This window comes from Ostrea edulis, chromosome 9, assembly GCF_947568905.1.
Source record: "Ostrea edulis chromosome 9, xbOstEdul1.1, whole genome shotgun sequence".
Classification (NCBI taxonomy): domain Eukaryota; kingdom Metazoa; phylum Mollusca; class Bivalvia; order Ostreida; family Ostreidae; genus Ostrea; species Ostrea edulis.
Window position 1 is genome coordinate 37,810,092 of NC_079172.1, and position 16,089 is coordinate 37,826,180.

The following is a 16,089-nucleotide window of genomic DNA, read 5'->3' on the forward strand; positions in this document are numbered from 1 at the left end:
GAAGGATTTGATATCAATGTAAATCAGTATGCTTCAATATTAATTCATCCTATCTGCGCCATCTATTTGTCGCTGAGATTTGATAATTTCTGGAATAATACTGTCCTTTTTTCTGAATTGTAGTTTTTAACAACTTTTCAAGTCTAAACTTTACTTATCTTATGATGAGTAACAAGCACATTTTATACCTTCTATCAATGTCTCTCATTGACTTGGATACTCTCATGATGGGGTCATTGATGTGGGAGGGAACTGGAGTACCTGGAGGAAACCCATGTCGAAGGGGTGAAGCTAATTTGATTTAATTATTCCTATGTGAAATGTGGATTTGGGGCAGCTAGCTTCTCTTTGATAATCCACAAAGTAGTTAATGAAAAAAGAATTGTCTGTTCCATGTCAATAGTTTAAATTAATCAAAAATTAGCTAAATTCCTCATATTACAATTGATATATCGTTTGAAACAGTTAAAACTTCTATGGCAATTCTTATTATTTATGTCAATACAAAAATCAGAATTTGATGTGAAATGGAGCAATTTCATCTATAGTAACCATATTTTTTAAAAAAAGAATTGTATGATCAACAGTGACCATCATGTGGTGCAGATAAGTAACAACCAGATGTATTGGATGAAAATTGGCTAGGTGAATACCAACCAACCAATCAAATTGTGTGTTACAACTGACATCAAATCACACACCAATGCTCTTTGCCATTTGAAATATTAATGCTGATCATTAACAACAGTTCATTTGCTGATTGTACAAGGAGGAAACTTTATAAACTCAATACAAAGAAGTTTTTGTGTTACTGATCGATTTGTTCTACAGAATTTTCCCAGAATAACTCCCAACATACTGATTCAGAAGTTTATATGCATTAAATTTAATTCCATCCCTCCCAAAGCAGGTCTGTCCAGGGTCTGTCTGTCAATGGATGATAGTCCAAACTCATATGAGATGAAAAACCTAACTCACATGAGATGATAAACCTAACTCACATGGATGGAGCATGATATATAAGTACATTAACTCTTGACAACCCTCCTCTTTTCCCCTCCCATTAGACCTGGATTAATGCAGACATTAAAATTCCCACATCGTTTGATTACACAAATTTTTCCTGGATAATCATTACCTGATAACTATTTCCTTGTGAACATAATTACTCTCACTACAAAATACAGCACAGCATATGATGGGGAAATATTGACATGAAAAGTCCTTTCTCTAGTATTAAACTACAATTTCTACATCTGCAGTATTTCATCAACAAAGTGACTTCCTGCTCCAACTGAATTTATCTGGATTAACAAGCCTAAGGCTAGGCTGCAACATCCAGATAAGCCTTAGGCTGCACCAACTAGATAAGTTGTATATGTCTTGATGAAAAAGCACATTATCTAGATAAACAACTAGATAAGGTGTATACGTTTTGATGAACAAGCCACATTGTCTAAATAAACATGCATGATACTTACAATTGTCTGATATTCCATGACTTGGAATTCCAGAGTCTCCACGAGATCTCCGGACTCCTCCAGTTTCTGTCTCAGGTCGCTGCAGGTCTCCTCCATCTTTGTCAGCTACAAGGACAAAACAAAGTCTGCAAATCAAGACACTACAGTCCTCTGGGAGAGAGAGAGAGAAAACACAGCCTTCTGGGAGTTCTAGGAGAGAGAGAGAAACACAACCTTCTGGGAGTTCTAGGAGAGAGAAAGAGAGAGAGAAACAGCCTTCTGGAAGTTGTGTGAGAGAAAACAGATTTCTGGGAGCAAAAAGAGAAAACAGACTTCTGAGAGAGAGAGAGAGAGAGAGAGAGAGAGAGAGAGAGAGAGAGAGAGAGAGAGAGAGAGAGAAAATACAGCCTTCTGGGAGCTATGGGAGAGAGAAAACAGACTTCTATGAGTTTTGAGAGAGAGAAAATGAGAGAGAGAGAGAGAGAGAAACCCAGCCCTTTGGAAGTTCTGGGAGACAGGGAAAACATGGTCCTTTGACAGTTCTCTGGAACATGGGGATACCACACTTGATTCTTATTTCAGAATATTACATAACAAAATTGGTGATAACATAATTATGTTATCCTAAAAATGAAAATTCCTTATAAAGTTTTCAATAGCATGAATCCCTTTAATGGCTTTCCATGGAGAGAATCCTTTTAATATAAAAATGTGACAACCCAAGAATTCTAATTTTGGAGCAGCAAATTCAAATTCTCTCTCTCTTTCTTTGTCTGCTGTCTCTCTCTCCAGTTTAACCTCAGAGTAGCATTATCTGTTTTGATCTTTTATCAAAATACAATCATGTTCTCTTCATAATGGTCATATCATTTCATCTGCATCAATACAATCACACTTACACATACCTACATCTAGATATACCCACACCTGAATATACCCACACCTGAATATATCCATACCTAAACACACCCACACCTGAATATATCCACACTTGGATATACCCACACCTGAACATATGCACACCTGAACACACCCACACCTGGACATACCCACACCTGGATATACCCACACCTGAACACACCCACAACTGAACACACCCACACCTGGATATACCCACACCTGAACATACCCACACCTGAATATATCCACACTTGGATATACCCACACCTGAACATATGCACACCTGAACACACCCACACCTGGATATACCCACACCTGAACATACCCACACCTGGACATACCCACACCTGGATATACCCACACCTGAACATACCCACACCTGGACATACCCACACCTGGATATACCCACACCTGGACATACCCACACCTGGATATACCCACAACTGAACATACCCACACCTGGATATACCCACACCTGAACATACCCACATCTGGACATACCCACACCTGGATATACCCACAACTGAACATACCCACACCTGGACATACCCACACCTGGATATACCCATAATCTGACATACACCTGAATTACAGACCTCACCTTTTCATTTAGCTTGTTATTTTTCTCCAGTAACTCATTTCTACTGGTCTCTAGTATTGTCAGCTTCTACAAAACAGTATAACAAAAATACTTTTACAACCAGAAGTTAACCACAATCTGACTCAATCATTAGAGCCTATAAATCACTGCAATGTATCAGTGAAATGCAAGTTAGACAAAAATGAAATGTGATATTCAACATGTGTATTCTTAGGAAAAAAATTAATAGATATGACCATGTATGTCCCACTGTCACAAGATTTTTAAGATGTACTATTTATAAATTAGTTATTTTGATTCTATGTTCATATTATGTAAATTGTTTCACCAACCAAATCCTGGTTCTTTAAAACTATCATTTCATGCACTGGAGTCTCCATTGAGCTGTAGAAGATTGCGAGGGGTCAGGAGGTCATGCAGCAGTGACCTTGACATCAGCAAACCATGCAGACAATTACACACTTACAATTGGTTTTCATGCAAGTCATGGTGGAGTTGATTTTCCATGCAATTATCTAGAAAAATAACAAATACTGAAATTCACAGATCAAAAATACTGATGCTGACCATACAGGATTCAAAACTTAATATCCAGCCTTCATTCATTTGAACTGTCCAATCATTAGATCAGAGATTGACCAACCTATACCTGAAGCTTTGACCTCCACCCAGAAACCTCCCCATGAACTCAAAACATGATTGTTGTGTTAAATTATCAACATACAGTTAAACATGATTATAGCTAACAGTCTTATACTGAATTCATGCTTACAGCAATCATATTCCAAGGTGTGACTTGGCGAGATCTCAGCCATTTTTGACAAGGGACTTCTGGGATTGGCGTCAAAATTTTTTCCTTGTTTGAGGTTAAGATTTAGCTCGGATTATTTTCCACGCTCTAGTCATTAGAGCTCGTAGTACGAGCCAGCGCTCGCTACCAGAATGTTTGTCCTGAAAACCTCACGAGATTTGTACTGTTTTCATTTTTTTAAATATTTTTGTGGTGGGTCTGGTTAGGTTTTTTTTTTAATTAGATGGGTCATTGTAAAATGAGTTTTATTAATTTGATGGGTCATGGGGCAATTTTTTATTATTATTTTTTTATGGGTGCTTGGTATATACAAAAGGCGCCTCCCTACACCCCCCCCCCCCCCCCCCCCCCATGTATTTATTTCTGGAATAGCCCTTACATAATAAACGCAGAAATTTCCCCATGCATACAGTTATAAATATTTGATGTAATATATATTAAATTCAGTTACTGCATATTTTTCCCCCACGCGTAATGTTGGACTTGAAAAAACATGTACTTAACCCCAGCATAAAACGCGTACTTAACCCCCAGCATAAAACACGTACTTAACCCCCAGCATAAAACGTGTACTTAACCCCCAGCATAAATAAGCACTTTTACAGTATATTAATTTTTTTCCCTTTGATTTCAGTGAAAACCTATACTTCCAAAAATCTTACCTTTTACTTGTTACAATTACTAGTATACTGTACTAAATCACAATCTGTATCAAATTTCTGTTACAATTACAAGTATACTGTACTAAAAACACAAAGCGTAGATTAAAAATAAACACAACATTTAATCCCACCCCCCAACCAAACTCATAAGAACATGACTATCCATGCAGTTTCATTTCACTCTTGTTGTAGCAAATTAAGCAAGCAGAGTCAAGAAATAAATGTCACATCTTCTGTGTGATTGCCATACATAGGTGTGTTTTTATATATTTTGTGTGTTTGTGATGCCTTCTGTGTGTTTGTGATACCTTCTCAGGGGTCGAAATTAACTTTTTCTACTACAGGCTAATTTTAGCCTGTGGGTAAAAAATCTACAGGCTAAAATGAAAACCTACAAGCTAAAATAAAAATAATGAAACAGTGCTCTTTTTATATATATATATTTTTCAATCAATGATTTTTCCCATCATTACTGAGCCTAGTGGGTCAACAGGCAGCGTTTGGACAAGACACTAAGTTACATAAGTCATATGGTGCAATGTCTAGGTCTCTTGATTATCGCACCTCTAGCAGTCTAATCCACAACTTGTTTACCGCAGGTCTAGATCCAGTCTTCCAATTTCATGTCACATCAGGGTTGTCACTAGTGATTTTTTAAAGCGAATACAGGACTCATGGTTTTATAAGCAGCACGATCACGAGTCCTATGACTTTTTTGATAATCGTTTACGCGGTGAGAAATGCACCCGTGTCGTCACTACAACCCGACCTCAATATGACAATAAATTTAGATAGGACATTCTCATGATTCTGATAAAAATAACTACCGGAAGACTTGGTAAAACATAGACTCCGATATTTTTTGTAGATAAATAACAAAACCATCATACTTAGAATTATTCAATTTAATCACCCCTATAGGTGAACAGGACTCGTGGCACATGTCGATATGCGATGTCCGATCTCTAAAGCATTTGTTTGACTCCGAGTTTCTTAAAAAATCATAAAAGAAAAATCCGGATAAAAACGGTTATTGAAATCGGTCGTTCATGTAAGCGTTTGTATGATTCAGAGTGCAAGTTTGAGAAAAACGAATAGCGCATCACCGTATAAAACGGATACGATACGATCATGGTTTGTAAATCACCACTCGCTACGATTTTCGAGTGTCCATTATTTTTACTCGCTATTTTTCAAATGTACTCGCATTTTGCGAGTATTTCTCGCTAATTTCGAGCCCTGCTTCTGTGTGTTTGTGATACCTTCTGTGTGATAGTGATACCTTCTGTGTGATTGTCGTACCTTCTGTGTGATTGTCGTACCTTCTGTGTGGTTGTGATACCTTCTGTGTGATAGTGATATCTTCTGTGTGATAGTGATATCTTTTGTGTGATAGTGATACCTTCTGTGTGATAGTGATATCTTCTGTGTGATAGTGATACCTTCTGTGTGGTAGTGATACCTTCTGTGTGATAGTGATACCTTCTGTGTGATAGTGATAACTTCTGTGTGGTTGTGATACCTTCTGTGTGATAGTGATACCTTCTGTGTGATTGTCGTACCTTCTGTGTGGTTGTGATACCTTCTGTGTGGTAGTGATACCTTCTGTGTGATAGTGATAACTTCTGTGTGGTAGTGATACCTTCTGTGTGGTTGTGATACCTTCTGTGTGGTAGTGATACCTTCTGTGTGATAGTGATAACTTCTGTGTGATAGTGATACCTTCTGTGTGATAGTGATACCTTCTGTGTGATAGTGATATCTTCTGAGTGATAGTGATACCTTCTGTGTGATAGTGATAACTTCTGTGTGGTAGTAATAATAATAATAATAAATTCTTTTATTTAGACAGGATAGCACAATTAGTACATATGACTAGTTTACATTGTGGTCCTGTATAAAACATATTCACAGACAGATAAATGAGAGAATAGAAAAATAGATAACATAATATAAACAAGAGGTACTATGAGCAATGCTCACTAAGAATACCCCCTGCTTACCCCAATCTCCCAAACGGTGTTGGTAATAGGTATAAACTACCTCTTTTCTGAGTGTAAAAAATAAATGGCATGACAAACCGAACCATATTGCTACTTCGATGTCCAGTGCACTTGACCTTTGACCTTTTGACCCCAAAATCGATAGGGAACATCTTCATCCCATGGGTAGTCCAAATGTATGATATGGTGACTGTAGGTGGAAAGGATAACGCTTTAGAGCCCGGAAACCATATTGCTACTTCGATGTCTAGTGCGCTTGACCTTTGACCTTTTGACCCCAAAATCGATAGGCAACATCTTCATCCCATGGGTAGTCCATATATATGATATGGTGACGGTAGGTGGAAAGAATAATGCTTTAGAGCCCGGAAACCATTGCGTCTACAGACGGACGGACGGACGGACAGACAGACGGACAACCCGATTCCAGTATACCCCCCCCACAACTTGTTGCGGGGGGTATAAATATATACATAAAATACACACACGATATCACTGGGGGAAAAAAATAAATATACATGTATACATCATATCTATATATCACTAATTTGAGAAATAATGTTGCAAATATGCTGATTTAAAAGATGTAATAGAACCACAGCTTCTGACAGACTCGGGCAACTGATTCCATAAAATCGTGGAGGATACCTTAAAAGACCGTTTATAATATTCAGTTCGAACTTTTGGTAAATATAAAATGCCACTATCGCTACTTCTTGTTGCTCTGGAACTAACTTGGCTGACAAAACTAAAAACGTTCATAGTGATACCTTATGTGTGGTAGTGATACCTTCTGTGTGTTTGTGCTACCTTCTGTGTGATAATGATACCTTCTGTGTGATAGTGATACCTTCTGTGTTTGTGATACCTTCTGTGTCTTTGTGATACCTTCTGTGTGTTTGTGATACCCTCTGTGTTTGTGATACTTTCTGATTGGTAGTGATACCTTATGTGTTTGTGATACCTTCTGTGTGATAGTGATAACTTCTGTGTGACAATGATATCTTCTGTGTGATAGTGATACCTTCTGTGTGATAGTGATACCTTTTGTGTGATAGTGATACCTTCTGTGTGGTAGTGATAACTTCTGTGTGATAGTGATAACTTCTGTGTGATTGTCGTACCTTCTGTGTCTTTGTGATACCTTCTGTGTTTGTGATACCTTCTGTGTGATAGTGATAACTTCTGTGTGATTGACGTACCTTCTGTGTGGTAGTGATACCTTCTGTGTGATAGTGATAACTTCTGTGTGATCGTCGTACCTTCTGTGTGATTGTGATACCTTCTGTGTGATAGTGATATCTTTTGTGTGATAGTGATACCTTCTGTGTGATAGTGATATCTTCTGTGTGATAGTGATACCTTCTGTGTGATAGTGATAACTTCTGTGTGGTAGTGATAACTTCTGTGTGGTAGTGATACCTTCTGTGTGATAGTGATAACTTCTGTGTGATTGTCGTACCTTCTGTGAGATTGTCAGTTCTTCTGTCAGCTTCTCCAGTTGACGCTGGGACTGGAAAAGGTTGGTTTCAAGATCAACCCTCAACTGTTCAATCAAAAATAAAAGATATTACCTAACCAAATACTTTAAGCATCATCCACTTTTTAATCACATATTTCAGATATCTCCTAAACAGATCGTCCACTGTTCAACTACAGTGAAGATATCACTTAACAAATTATCCATATCACCCACTGTTTAATCACACAATGAAGATATCACTTATTCAAATCATCCAATAGTCAGTCACATCCTGGATATAATCATCTAACCAATTATCCAGATCATCCAATAGTCAGTCACATCCTGAATATAATTATCTAACCAACTATCCAGATCTTCCAATAGTCAGTCACATCCTGAATATAATCATCTAACCAATTATCCAATAGTCAGTCACATCCTGAATATAATTATCTAACCAATTATCCAGACTATACACTAGTCAGTCACATCCTGAATATAATTATCTAACCAATTACCCAGATCATCCAATAGTCAGTCACATCCTGAATATAATTATCTAACCAATTATCCAGACTATACACTAGTAAGTCACATCCTGAATATAATCAACTTACAAATTATCCAGATCATCCAATAGTCAGTCACATCCTGAATATAATTATCTAATCAATTATCCAGACTATGCACTAGTCAGTCACATCCTGAATATAATCAACTAACAAATTATCCAAATCACTTACTAGTCCACCACACAGTGTCACCAAACCCCTAACCAATTAACAAATAAATCCTGTGAGGATCTTGGTTAGAATAGGTTCTCGGTATCCCTTGCTTGTCGTAAGAGGCAACTAAATGAGGTGGTCCTTCAGATGATACCGCAAAAACCAAGGCCCTGTGTCACAGCAGGTGTGGCACGTTAAAGGCCATAAGCGCCAAACATAGGCCTAAATATTGCAGCCCTTCACAGGCAATGGTGACGTTTTCAAATGAGTGAAAGATTCTCAAGTGGGACATTAAACAATATACATCCTAATCAACAAATAATGCACTAATTGATCACACCGGGAGGACATTACGTAATCAATTATCACAATCATCCAATGTTTAGATCTAACAATTATAAAAACTTCCAATTTACAGCATAATTCTCGTGATATATTTCCATATTCTTAGGTAACAGGAAGAGCGAAAATGCCATGGGCCAGACCCAGATTCAAACCCATGCCCCCTGAATTCTCTAGTCAGGTGCTCTACCAACCAAGCTATCTGGCCATTGGTGATTAAACCCATCTGACCGCCACATTTACATTGTCACCTAAAGGTTTTAACATCAAAGAATTCCTGACATTTACCCATTTACATACGAATCAAGACGTAACATCTTCAAACATTTATAGATTGACTGGCAACTTTTAAACATGGCTCTGTAAACAGGCAAAAATCATAGAAGCGGTGTTTGTTTTGTTTGCAGGAAAGAAGAAAATTTATAGCTGGACAAAAAAATCCAACCAGAGACCCCAACATCACTAGTCAGGTGCTCTAACCACTGTGGGGCTCAAATTTACCACCTCCAAGTCATGAAGCAAATGTTTTACAACCAAGTTATCATGAACGTTTATATCAAAGCACAGAGTTTTCAGTAAGAATGGGGCATTGATAAATATCTGAAGATTTGTCTCAACAGCATTCATAACTACTCGGCCATTTCCATTGCAATCTATTTTTGCAAAAATTAGCGACAGCATTCTGATTGGTCTCGAAATAAGTGTTGTTAGAAAATATGCTGGGATTCTCTTGATAATAAAATTTTGAAGTAGCAGGATTAATTTACAGACTTAGATGTAACACTGACTACATACTACACCCTCAACTGTTCATATCAATCAAATGATTAACTCCATCTTCAACTGTTAAGTCAGATAGAGCTGAACAATCTTAAAATTACACCCTCAGCTCTTCAGATTAATGAAATTATTAACTCCATCTTCAACTGTTCAATCTGATAAAGACTGAACAATTTAAAATTACACCATCAACTGTTGAATTGGAGAGTTGAGATATTGACTACAAAGTTAACACCGTCTTCAACTGTTCAGTTAGATAGTAATAACAACAAAATTCATTACCATAGTACAAAAGTTATTTTTCTTTGGTGTTTAAATGCCAAAAAGGAAGCTATAGAATGTTTCAATATAAATTCTTTTTGTTGTTTGAAGAATTTTTCACTTATGTAGAAACATCACCAGGTGAAATCATTTTTTACCTATGCGTGGCACTTGAAGCTGTAGCATATCGATTTTTCATCATGCCAATGCCTGCTGTGACACAGGACCTCTGTTTTTAAGGGCAAAACTGAAAGATTCGTGACTGACTTCTAATACTAGATACTAAGTGAAGGAACAATCTTTATCTATGTTGAACGTCTCAGGTTTGACAAGGTGCCGGGATTGAGAATGGAACTCTGATCTCCCGGTTGCAAAGCAAGTACCCCAAGCATTACGCTACCACAACCGGTCAACTACAGAATGTGACTGATGGACAGAGACAAACGAATGGTCATTATAATGATCTTATTTACAAATATAACCTGTCATTGGGTCAAATGCTATCTGACGTATTTCATATTAATTGTCAGGCTGTTATTAACACACTAATTTTGACTATGGATTACTTTGTTTACCTGATCAAGATATAGGGCACATGGTGGATGGCACCTGTGAAAGGGGATGCTTACTCCTCCTAAGCACCTGGTCCCATCTCTGGTATATCCAGGGGTCCATGTTTGTCCTACTCTTAATTTTGAATTCTATACGGATTTTATGGGATTGATCACTGTTCGTTATCTTCACTTTTTCATGAAGAGACAGATACTTTTGAGAACTTTGTTTGCTTCTTAGGGGAAGGAAAATTGATCAATTATTCCAATACTTGTGTACAAAACTGATTAAATGACCTTACTCTGATTTCTCTTTCTGGGTCAAGGTGAGTTCCGCTCTTAGAGGTCAACAAGGCATGCAGTCTCTGGAGGTCTAGGTGTTCCTTCATCAGCTTCTGATAATTCTGTTCTATTTCCGATCGTGATAACTACAATATGAAATTTCTGATAATTCTGTTCTATCTCAGACCGTGATAATTACAATATGAAATTTCTGATCATTCTGTTCTATCTCAGACCGTGATAATTACAATATGAAATTTCTGATCATTCTGTTCTATTTCCGACCGTGATAACTACAATATGAAATTTCTGATCATTCTGTTCTATTTCCGACCGTGATAACTACAATATGAAATTTCTGATAATTCTGTTCTATTTCCAACCGTGATAACTACAATATGAAATTTCTGATCATTCTGTTCTATTTCCGATCGTGATAACTACAATATGAAATTTCTGATAATTCTGTTCTATTTCTGATCGTGATAACTAAAATATGAAATTTCTGATAATTCTGATCTATCTCAGACCGTGATAACTACAATATGAAATTTCTGATAATTCTGTTCTTTCTTGGACCTTGATAACTACAAAAAGAAATTTATTTTATTCCTTTCTGATAATTCTGTTTGTTGATTCAAAATTAACAAGATTAAGATGTGAAGATGAAGAGTCAGAGGGGTTCCATGTTTTGTAATATCTCAAAATAAATTCAAATTAAAACAGTATATCCATTAATGTTAAAATCCTTCAATATCATAATTTGTCCTCCATTGTGTTTGTGCAGTGGTTTATAATCTCTCTCTCTCTTTTTGGATATTAGTGATCATGAAATCTTTCTTAGAATAAGTTAAAAGTAGGAGCAGTTACTGACACAAGACCTAGTTTTATGTCATAGGGAGTGTATATATATCATTCTGCAACACCAATATTGCAGTACACAGAAATAGATACACTGGGAAGAAGCCAGCAGATATCAAGTCTAGTTTACTTAATTTAAGTTGTGGTTAACTTTAACTAGTTTCCACCAACTCCGTCCTAGGGGCTCGGGTTGGTCAAACATCATTGTCCAAAACACAGTGGGTATTGGTTAATCAGACATGAGTTTCTAAAGCTCAGGGGACAAGGTTTAAACCCATATTGGTTTGTCACTAAAGGGAAGTAAATCTACCTCCTCGCACAGCTCCTCATCCGACAGAGTCCCCGTGGACAGAGACAATGAAATGTCCGAGCTCAGAGAAGTGTCCTCTTCATCATAACCATAAAATGTCTCCTTCACCCCCTACAGAGTAAAACAAAAATTCTATAAATAATACTGATTATCATAAAACGTTTCTTCATGCCCTACAGAGTAAAAGAAATTCTATAAACAATACAGTGATTACCATAAAACGTCTCCACGCCCTACAGAGTAAAACAAAAATTCAATAAATACAGTGATTACCATAAAATGCCCCCTTCACGCCCTACAGAGTAAAACAAAAATATATATAATTAATACAGTGATTACCATAAAGCTTTTCTTACACTCCCTACAGAGTAAAACAAAAATTCTATAAATAATACTGATTATCATAAAACGTTTCTTACACACTCTACAGCGTAAAACAAAAATTCTAAAAATAATACAGTGATTACCATAAAATGTCTCCTTCACGCCCTACAGAGTAAAACAAAAATTCTATATATACAGTGATTACCATAAAATGCCCCCTTCACGCCCTACAGAGTAAAACAAAAATTTTATAAATAATACAGTGATTACCATAAAATGCCCCCTTCACGCCCTACAGAGTAAAACAAGAGGCCCAAGGGCCTGGAATCGCTCTTCTGATAAATTGTACATCACCATTTCTATTCTTAACCTCTTAGTATTCTAAATCTTTAGTTAAATCCTAAGAATTCAAAAAATGTAGGTCAATGTGACCTACTTTTTGGTTTACACATTTTGAGAACCCAAGAAATATCAACTGACAAAGTTTGATGATTTTAAGCCAATTAGTATCTGAATATTGAAATATAGCTGTCAAATTCCAATCGTAGGTCATGGTGACCTACTTTTTGGTCAGCGAACTCCGAACATGCAAGACCCATCAACTGACAAAGTTTGATGACTGTAGGTCAAATAGTATCTGAAATATATAAATATAGCCGTCCAATTCCAAAAGTAGGTCAGGTTGACCTACTTTTTGGTCGAAACCCTTCAAACATGCAAGACCCAACAACTGACAAAGTTTGATGAATGTAGGTCAAATAGTATCTGAAATATATAAATATAGCCGTCCAATTCCAAAAGTAGGTCAAGGTGACCTACTTTTTGGTCAACACACTCCCTAGACTCAAGATGCATCAAATGTCAAAGTTTGATGATTGTAGGTCAATTAGTGACTGAAATATATAAATATAACTGTCAAATGCCAAGAGTAGGTCACAGTGACCTACTTTTTGGTCGATACACTCCGAAGACTCAAGATGCATCAACTGACAAAGTTTGATGATTGTAGGTCAAATAGTGTCTGAAATATAGTAATTTAGCTGTCAAATACCAAAAGTAGGTCATGGTGACCTACTTTTTGGTCGACACAAACCGAAGACTGAAGACGCATCAACTGACAAAGTTTGATGATCCTAGGTTTTACAGTGCCCAAAATATGCATCTAAAATTGAAAATGTGAAATTTGAGTATCTGCAAAATTCAAAAAGTAGGTCACTGTGACCTACTTTTTTATAAATATGTTTCAAGGCCTCAAGATGCATCAACTTACAAGATTTGATGATTCTAAACCTCTCGGTATTTGAAATAACAACTTAAAATATATCTATAAATGATAAGCCATAAAATTCAGAAAGTAGGTCACGGTGACCTATTTTTCAGTTGACGCATTTCAAGGTCCCATGATCCACCAACTGACAAGTTTTGATGATCATAGGCTTCAAAGTGTCCAAGATATGCATCAAAATTAATTTTAAAATAAATACCTGCAAAATTCAAAAAGTAGGTCACCGTGACCTACTTTTGAGACAACTTGACACAAGGTCCTAAGATGCATCAACTGTCAAAATTTGATGATCCTAGTCCTTATAATGACTAAAATATCAAAGATTTAAGGAAATATAAATTTAGGTCAACTTTGAAGTGACCTTGAGACCACGCCCTTTGCCCCAGGGTAATGCCTTGAACAATTTTTAATCTACAACATATCCTCATCCTTATGTGTAAGTTTGGTGATAATCTGCCCAGTGGTTCTTGAGAAGAGGATTTTTTAGCAACCACTACTTTTGTTTGTATTTTCCTGATTATCTCCCCTTGTTAAAGGATCACATCCCTCTATTCAGTATGTATGAAAGCCCTTGGGCCAATGATACCCTGTAACAAATTTGAAAAAAATTGGCCAAGGGGTTCTTGAGTTATAGCCCTTTTTCTAAAAAGTTTACGCACACCGCACAAATGGCCATAGCATTAGCTCTTTGAGCCTTCGGCTCAGAAGAGTTAACAAAAATTCTATAAATAATACAGTGATTACCATAAAATGCCCCCTTCACACTCTACAGAGTAAAACAAAATTCTGCTGCATGTGTACAGATTCAAGCCTGTGGAAATAGTACAGTGATAATAAAATGCCCTCTTCTCACACTACTGAGCAGAACCGATAAATAACTACCAAATTACTGCAGCTATGTAAAAACAGAATGGTTTAACATGTCACAATCAATTGGGTACCAATTATGATCAATCTAAAGATGTAAATCTTATATAGATAAACCTGTCTAGTTAAACGCATGTGAAATATTTTCTGTAAAATCCATCTTCATGCAAATTCTATTTTTTCATCACCTTTACATTAAGCAATCCAGCTACCAATTTAATCTGTAACAGGAAGGGGAGAAAATACAACGGACCACACAGGGATTCGAATCCTGGTCTGGTCCGTTGCATTTTCTCCCTTCCTGTTACATTTGGTGCTGTTGACCACCCCTAGACTTGCAGGTGAAAGTCCTGCCAGGGGCAAAAGAATCTGGGTTGTGTGTCTTCGAGAGCAAAGACAGTTTAAGGAGGGAGGAATGTAGCGGTCAGCCAGGTTCAATCACTAGTGGTCAGATTGCTCAAGTGGTAGAGCACATGACTAGAGATTCGGGAGGCCCGGGTTCGAATCCTGGTCTGGTCAATTGCATTTTCTCCCTTCCTGTTACAAATCTAATAAACTGTGAATCTGAAATCCTGTCTAATACAATATGAATTCATTTTCCATAGCATGTCGGATTAGAAAAGTTTCGCTATATTGAATTTAGCAGCTAACCACACATTATTTCGCACATGACATTCTAGAAGCAATCCTATAAAAAGTCAGCAAAAATATAGTCATTGCCAACAATTTCAAGTGTACTGCATTAAGCTAATGAGAGTCTTGACAACAGAATGAGGGTCTTGACAACAGAATGAGGGTCTTGGCAACAGAATGAGAGTCTTCACAACAGAATGAGGGTCTTGACGACAGAATGAAGGTCTTGACAACAGAACGAGGGTTTTGACAACAGAATGAGGGTTTTGACAACAGAATGAGACGTCTTAACAATAGAAGGAAAAAGTCTTGACAACAGAACACAATTAAAAAGATTTTCAATCTTACTTTACATATCATGTGACAAAAAGTACATGTGTAACAAGAAGGGAGAAAATGCAACGGACCAGACCAGGATTTAAACTCAGGCCCCCTGAATCTCTATTCAGGTGCTCTATCTACTGAGCTATCTGACCATCGGTGATCGAGCCCGTCTGACCACTATATTCCTCCCTCCTTACATTGTCTTCACCTTCAAAAACACAACCCAGATTCTTTTTGCCACTGTTAAGACTTTCACCTGCAAATCTATGGGTGGTCAACGGCACCAACTGTATTATATAGGAGAGGAGAAAATCTTAAGCTAGACCAGGAAGCGAACCTGAGACCACTGCATTACTAGTGAGATCCTCTAACCACTGAGCTACCCAGGCCGATATCCAAGGTCCATATAGCCCAAATTACAACATTCCTCCCTCTTTAAATGTCTTCACACTTGAAGACATTATCCCAGTATCTTTATCCCCTGGCAGGCATTTTCACCTGTCAGTTCCAGGGGCTGGTCTACGACACCAAATGTAACAGGAAGGAAAAAAATGCAATGGACCAGATCAGCATTTAAACCTGGGCCCCTTGAATCTCTAGTCAGGGGCTCTAGCAACTGAGCTATCTGGCCACTGGCGATCT

The 16,089-nt window shown here is 37.2% G+C and overlaps 1 protein-coding gene across 6 annotated transcripts in view; it reads right to left on the bottom strand.

Annotated features, from left to right (window-relative positions):
• LOC125657744 (centromere protein F-like) overlaps positions 1 to 16,089 on the bottom strand; it is an 83,090-nt gene that overhangs the window by 47,882 nt on the left and 19,119 nt on the right. For all 6 annotated transcript variants that reach the window (XM_056149101.1, XM_056149099.1, XM_048888499.2 and 3 more), the window contains exons 7-11: positions 12,015 to 12,125; positions 10,864 to 10,989; positions 7,900 to 7,983; positions 2,962 to 3,027; positions 1,482 to 1,586 (exon numbers count right to left, since the gene is read on the bottom strand). In XM_056149101.1, coding sequence (XP_056005076.1) covers positions 1,482 to 1,586; positions 2,962 to 3,027; positions 7,900 to 7,983; positions 10,864 to 10,989; positions 12,015 to 12,125 — 492 coding nt within the window. The remainder of the gene's footprint in view (positions 1 to 1,481; positions 1,587 to 2,961; positions 3,028 to 7,899; positions 7,984 to 10,863; positions 10,990 to 12,014; positions 12,126 to 16,089) is intronic.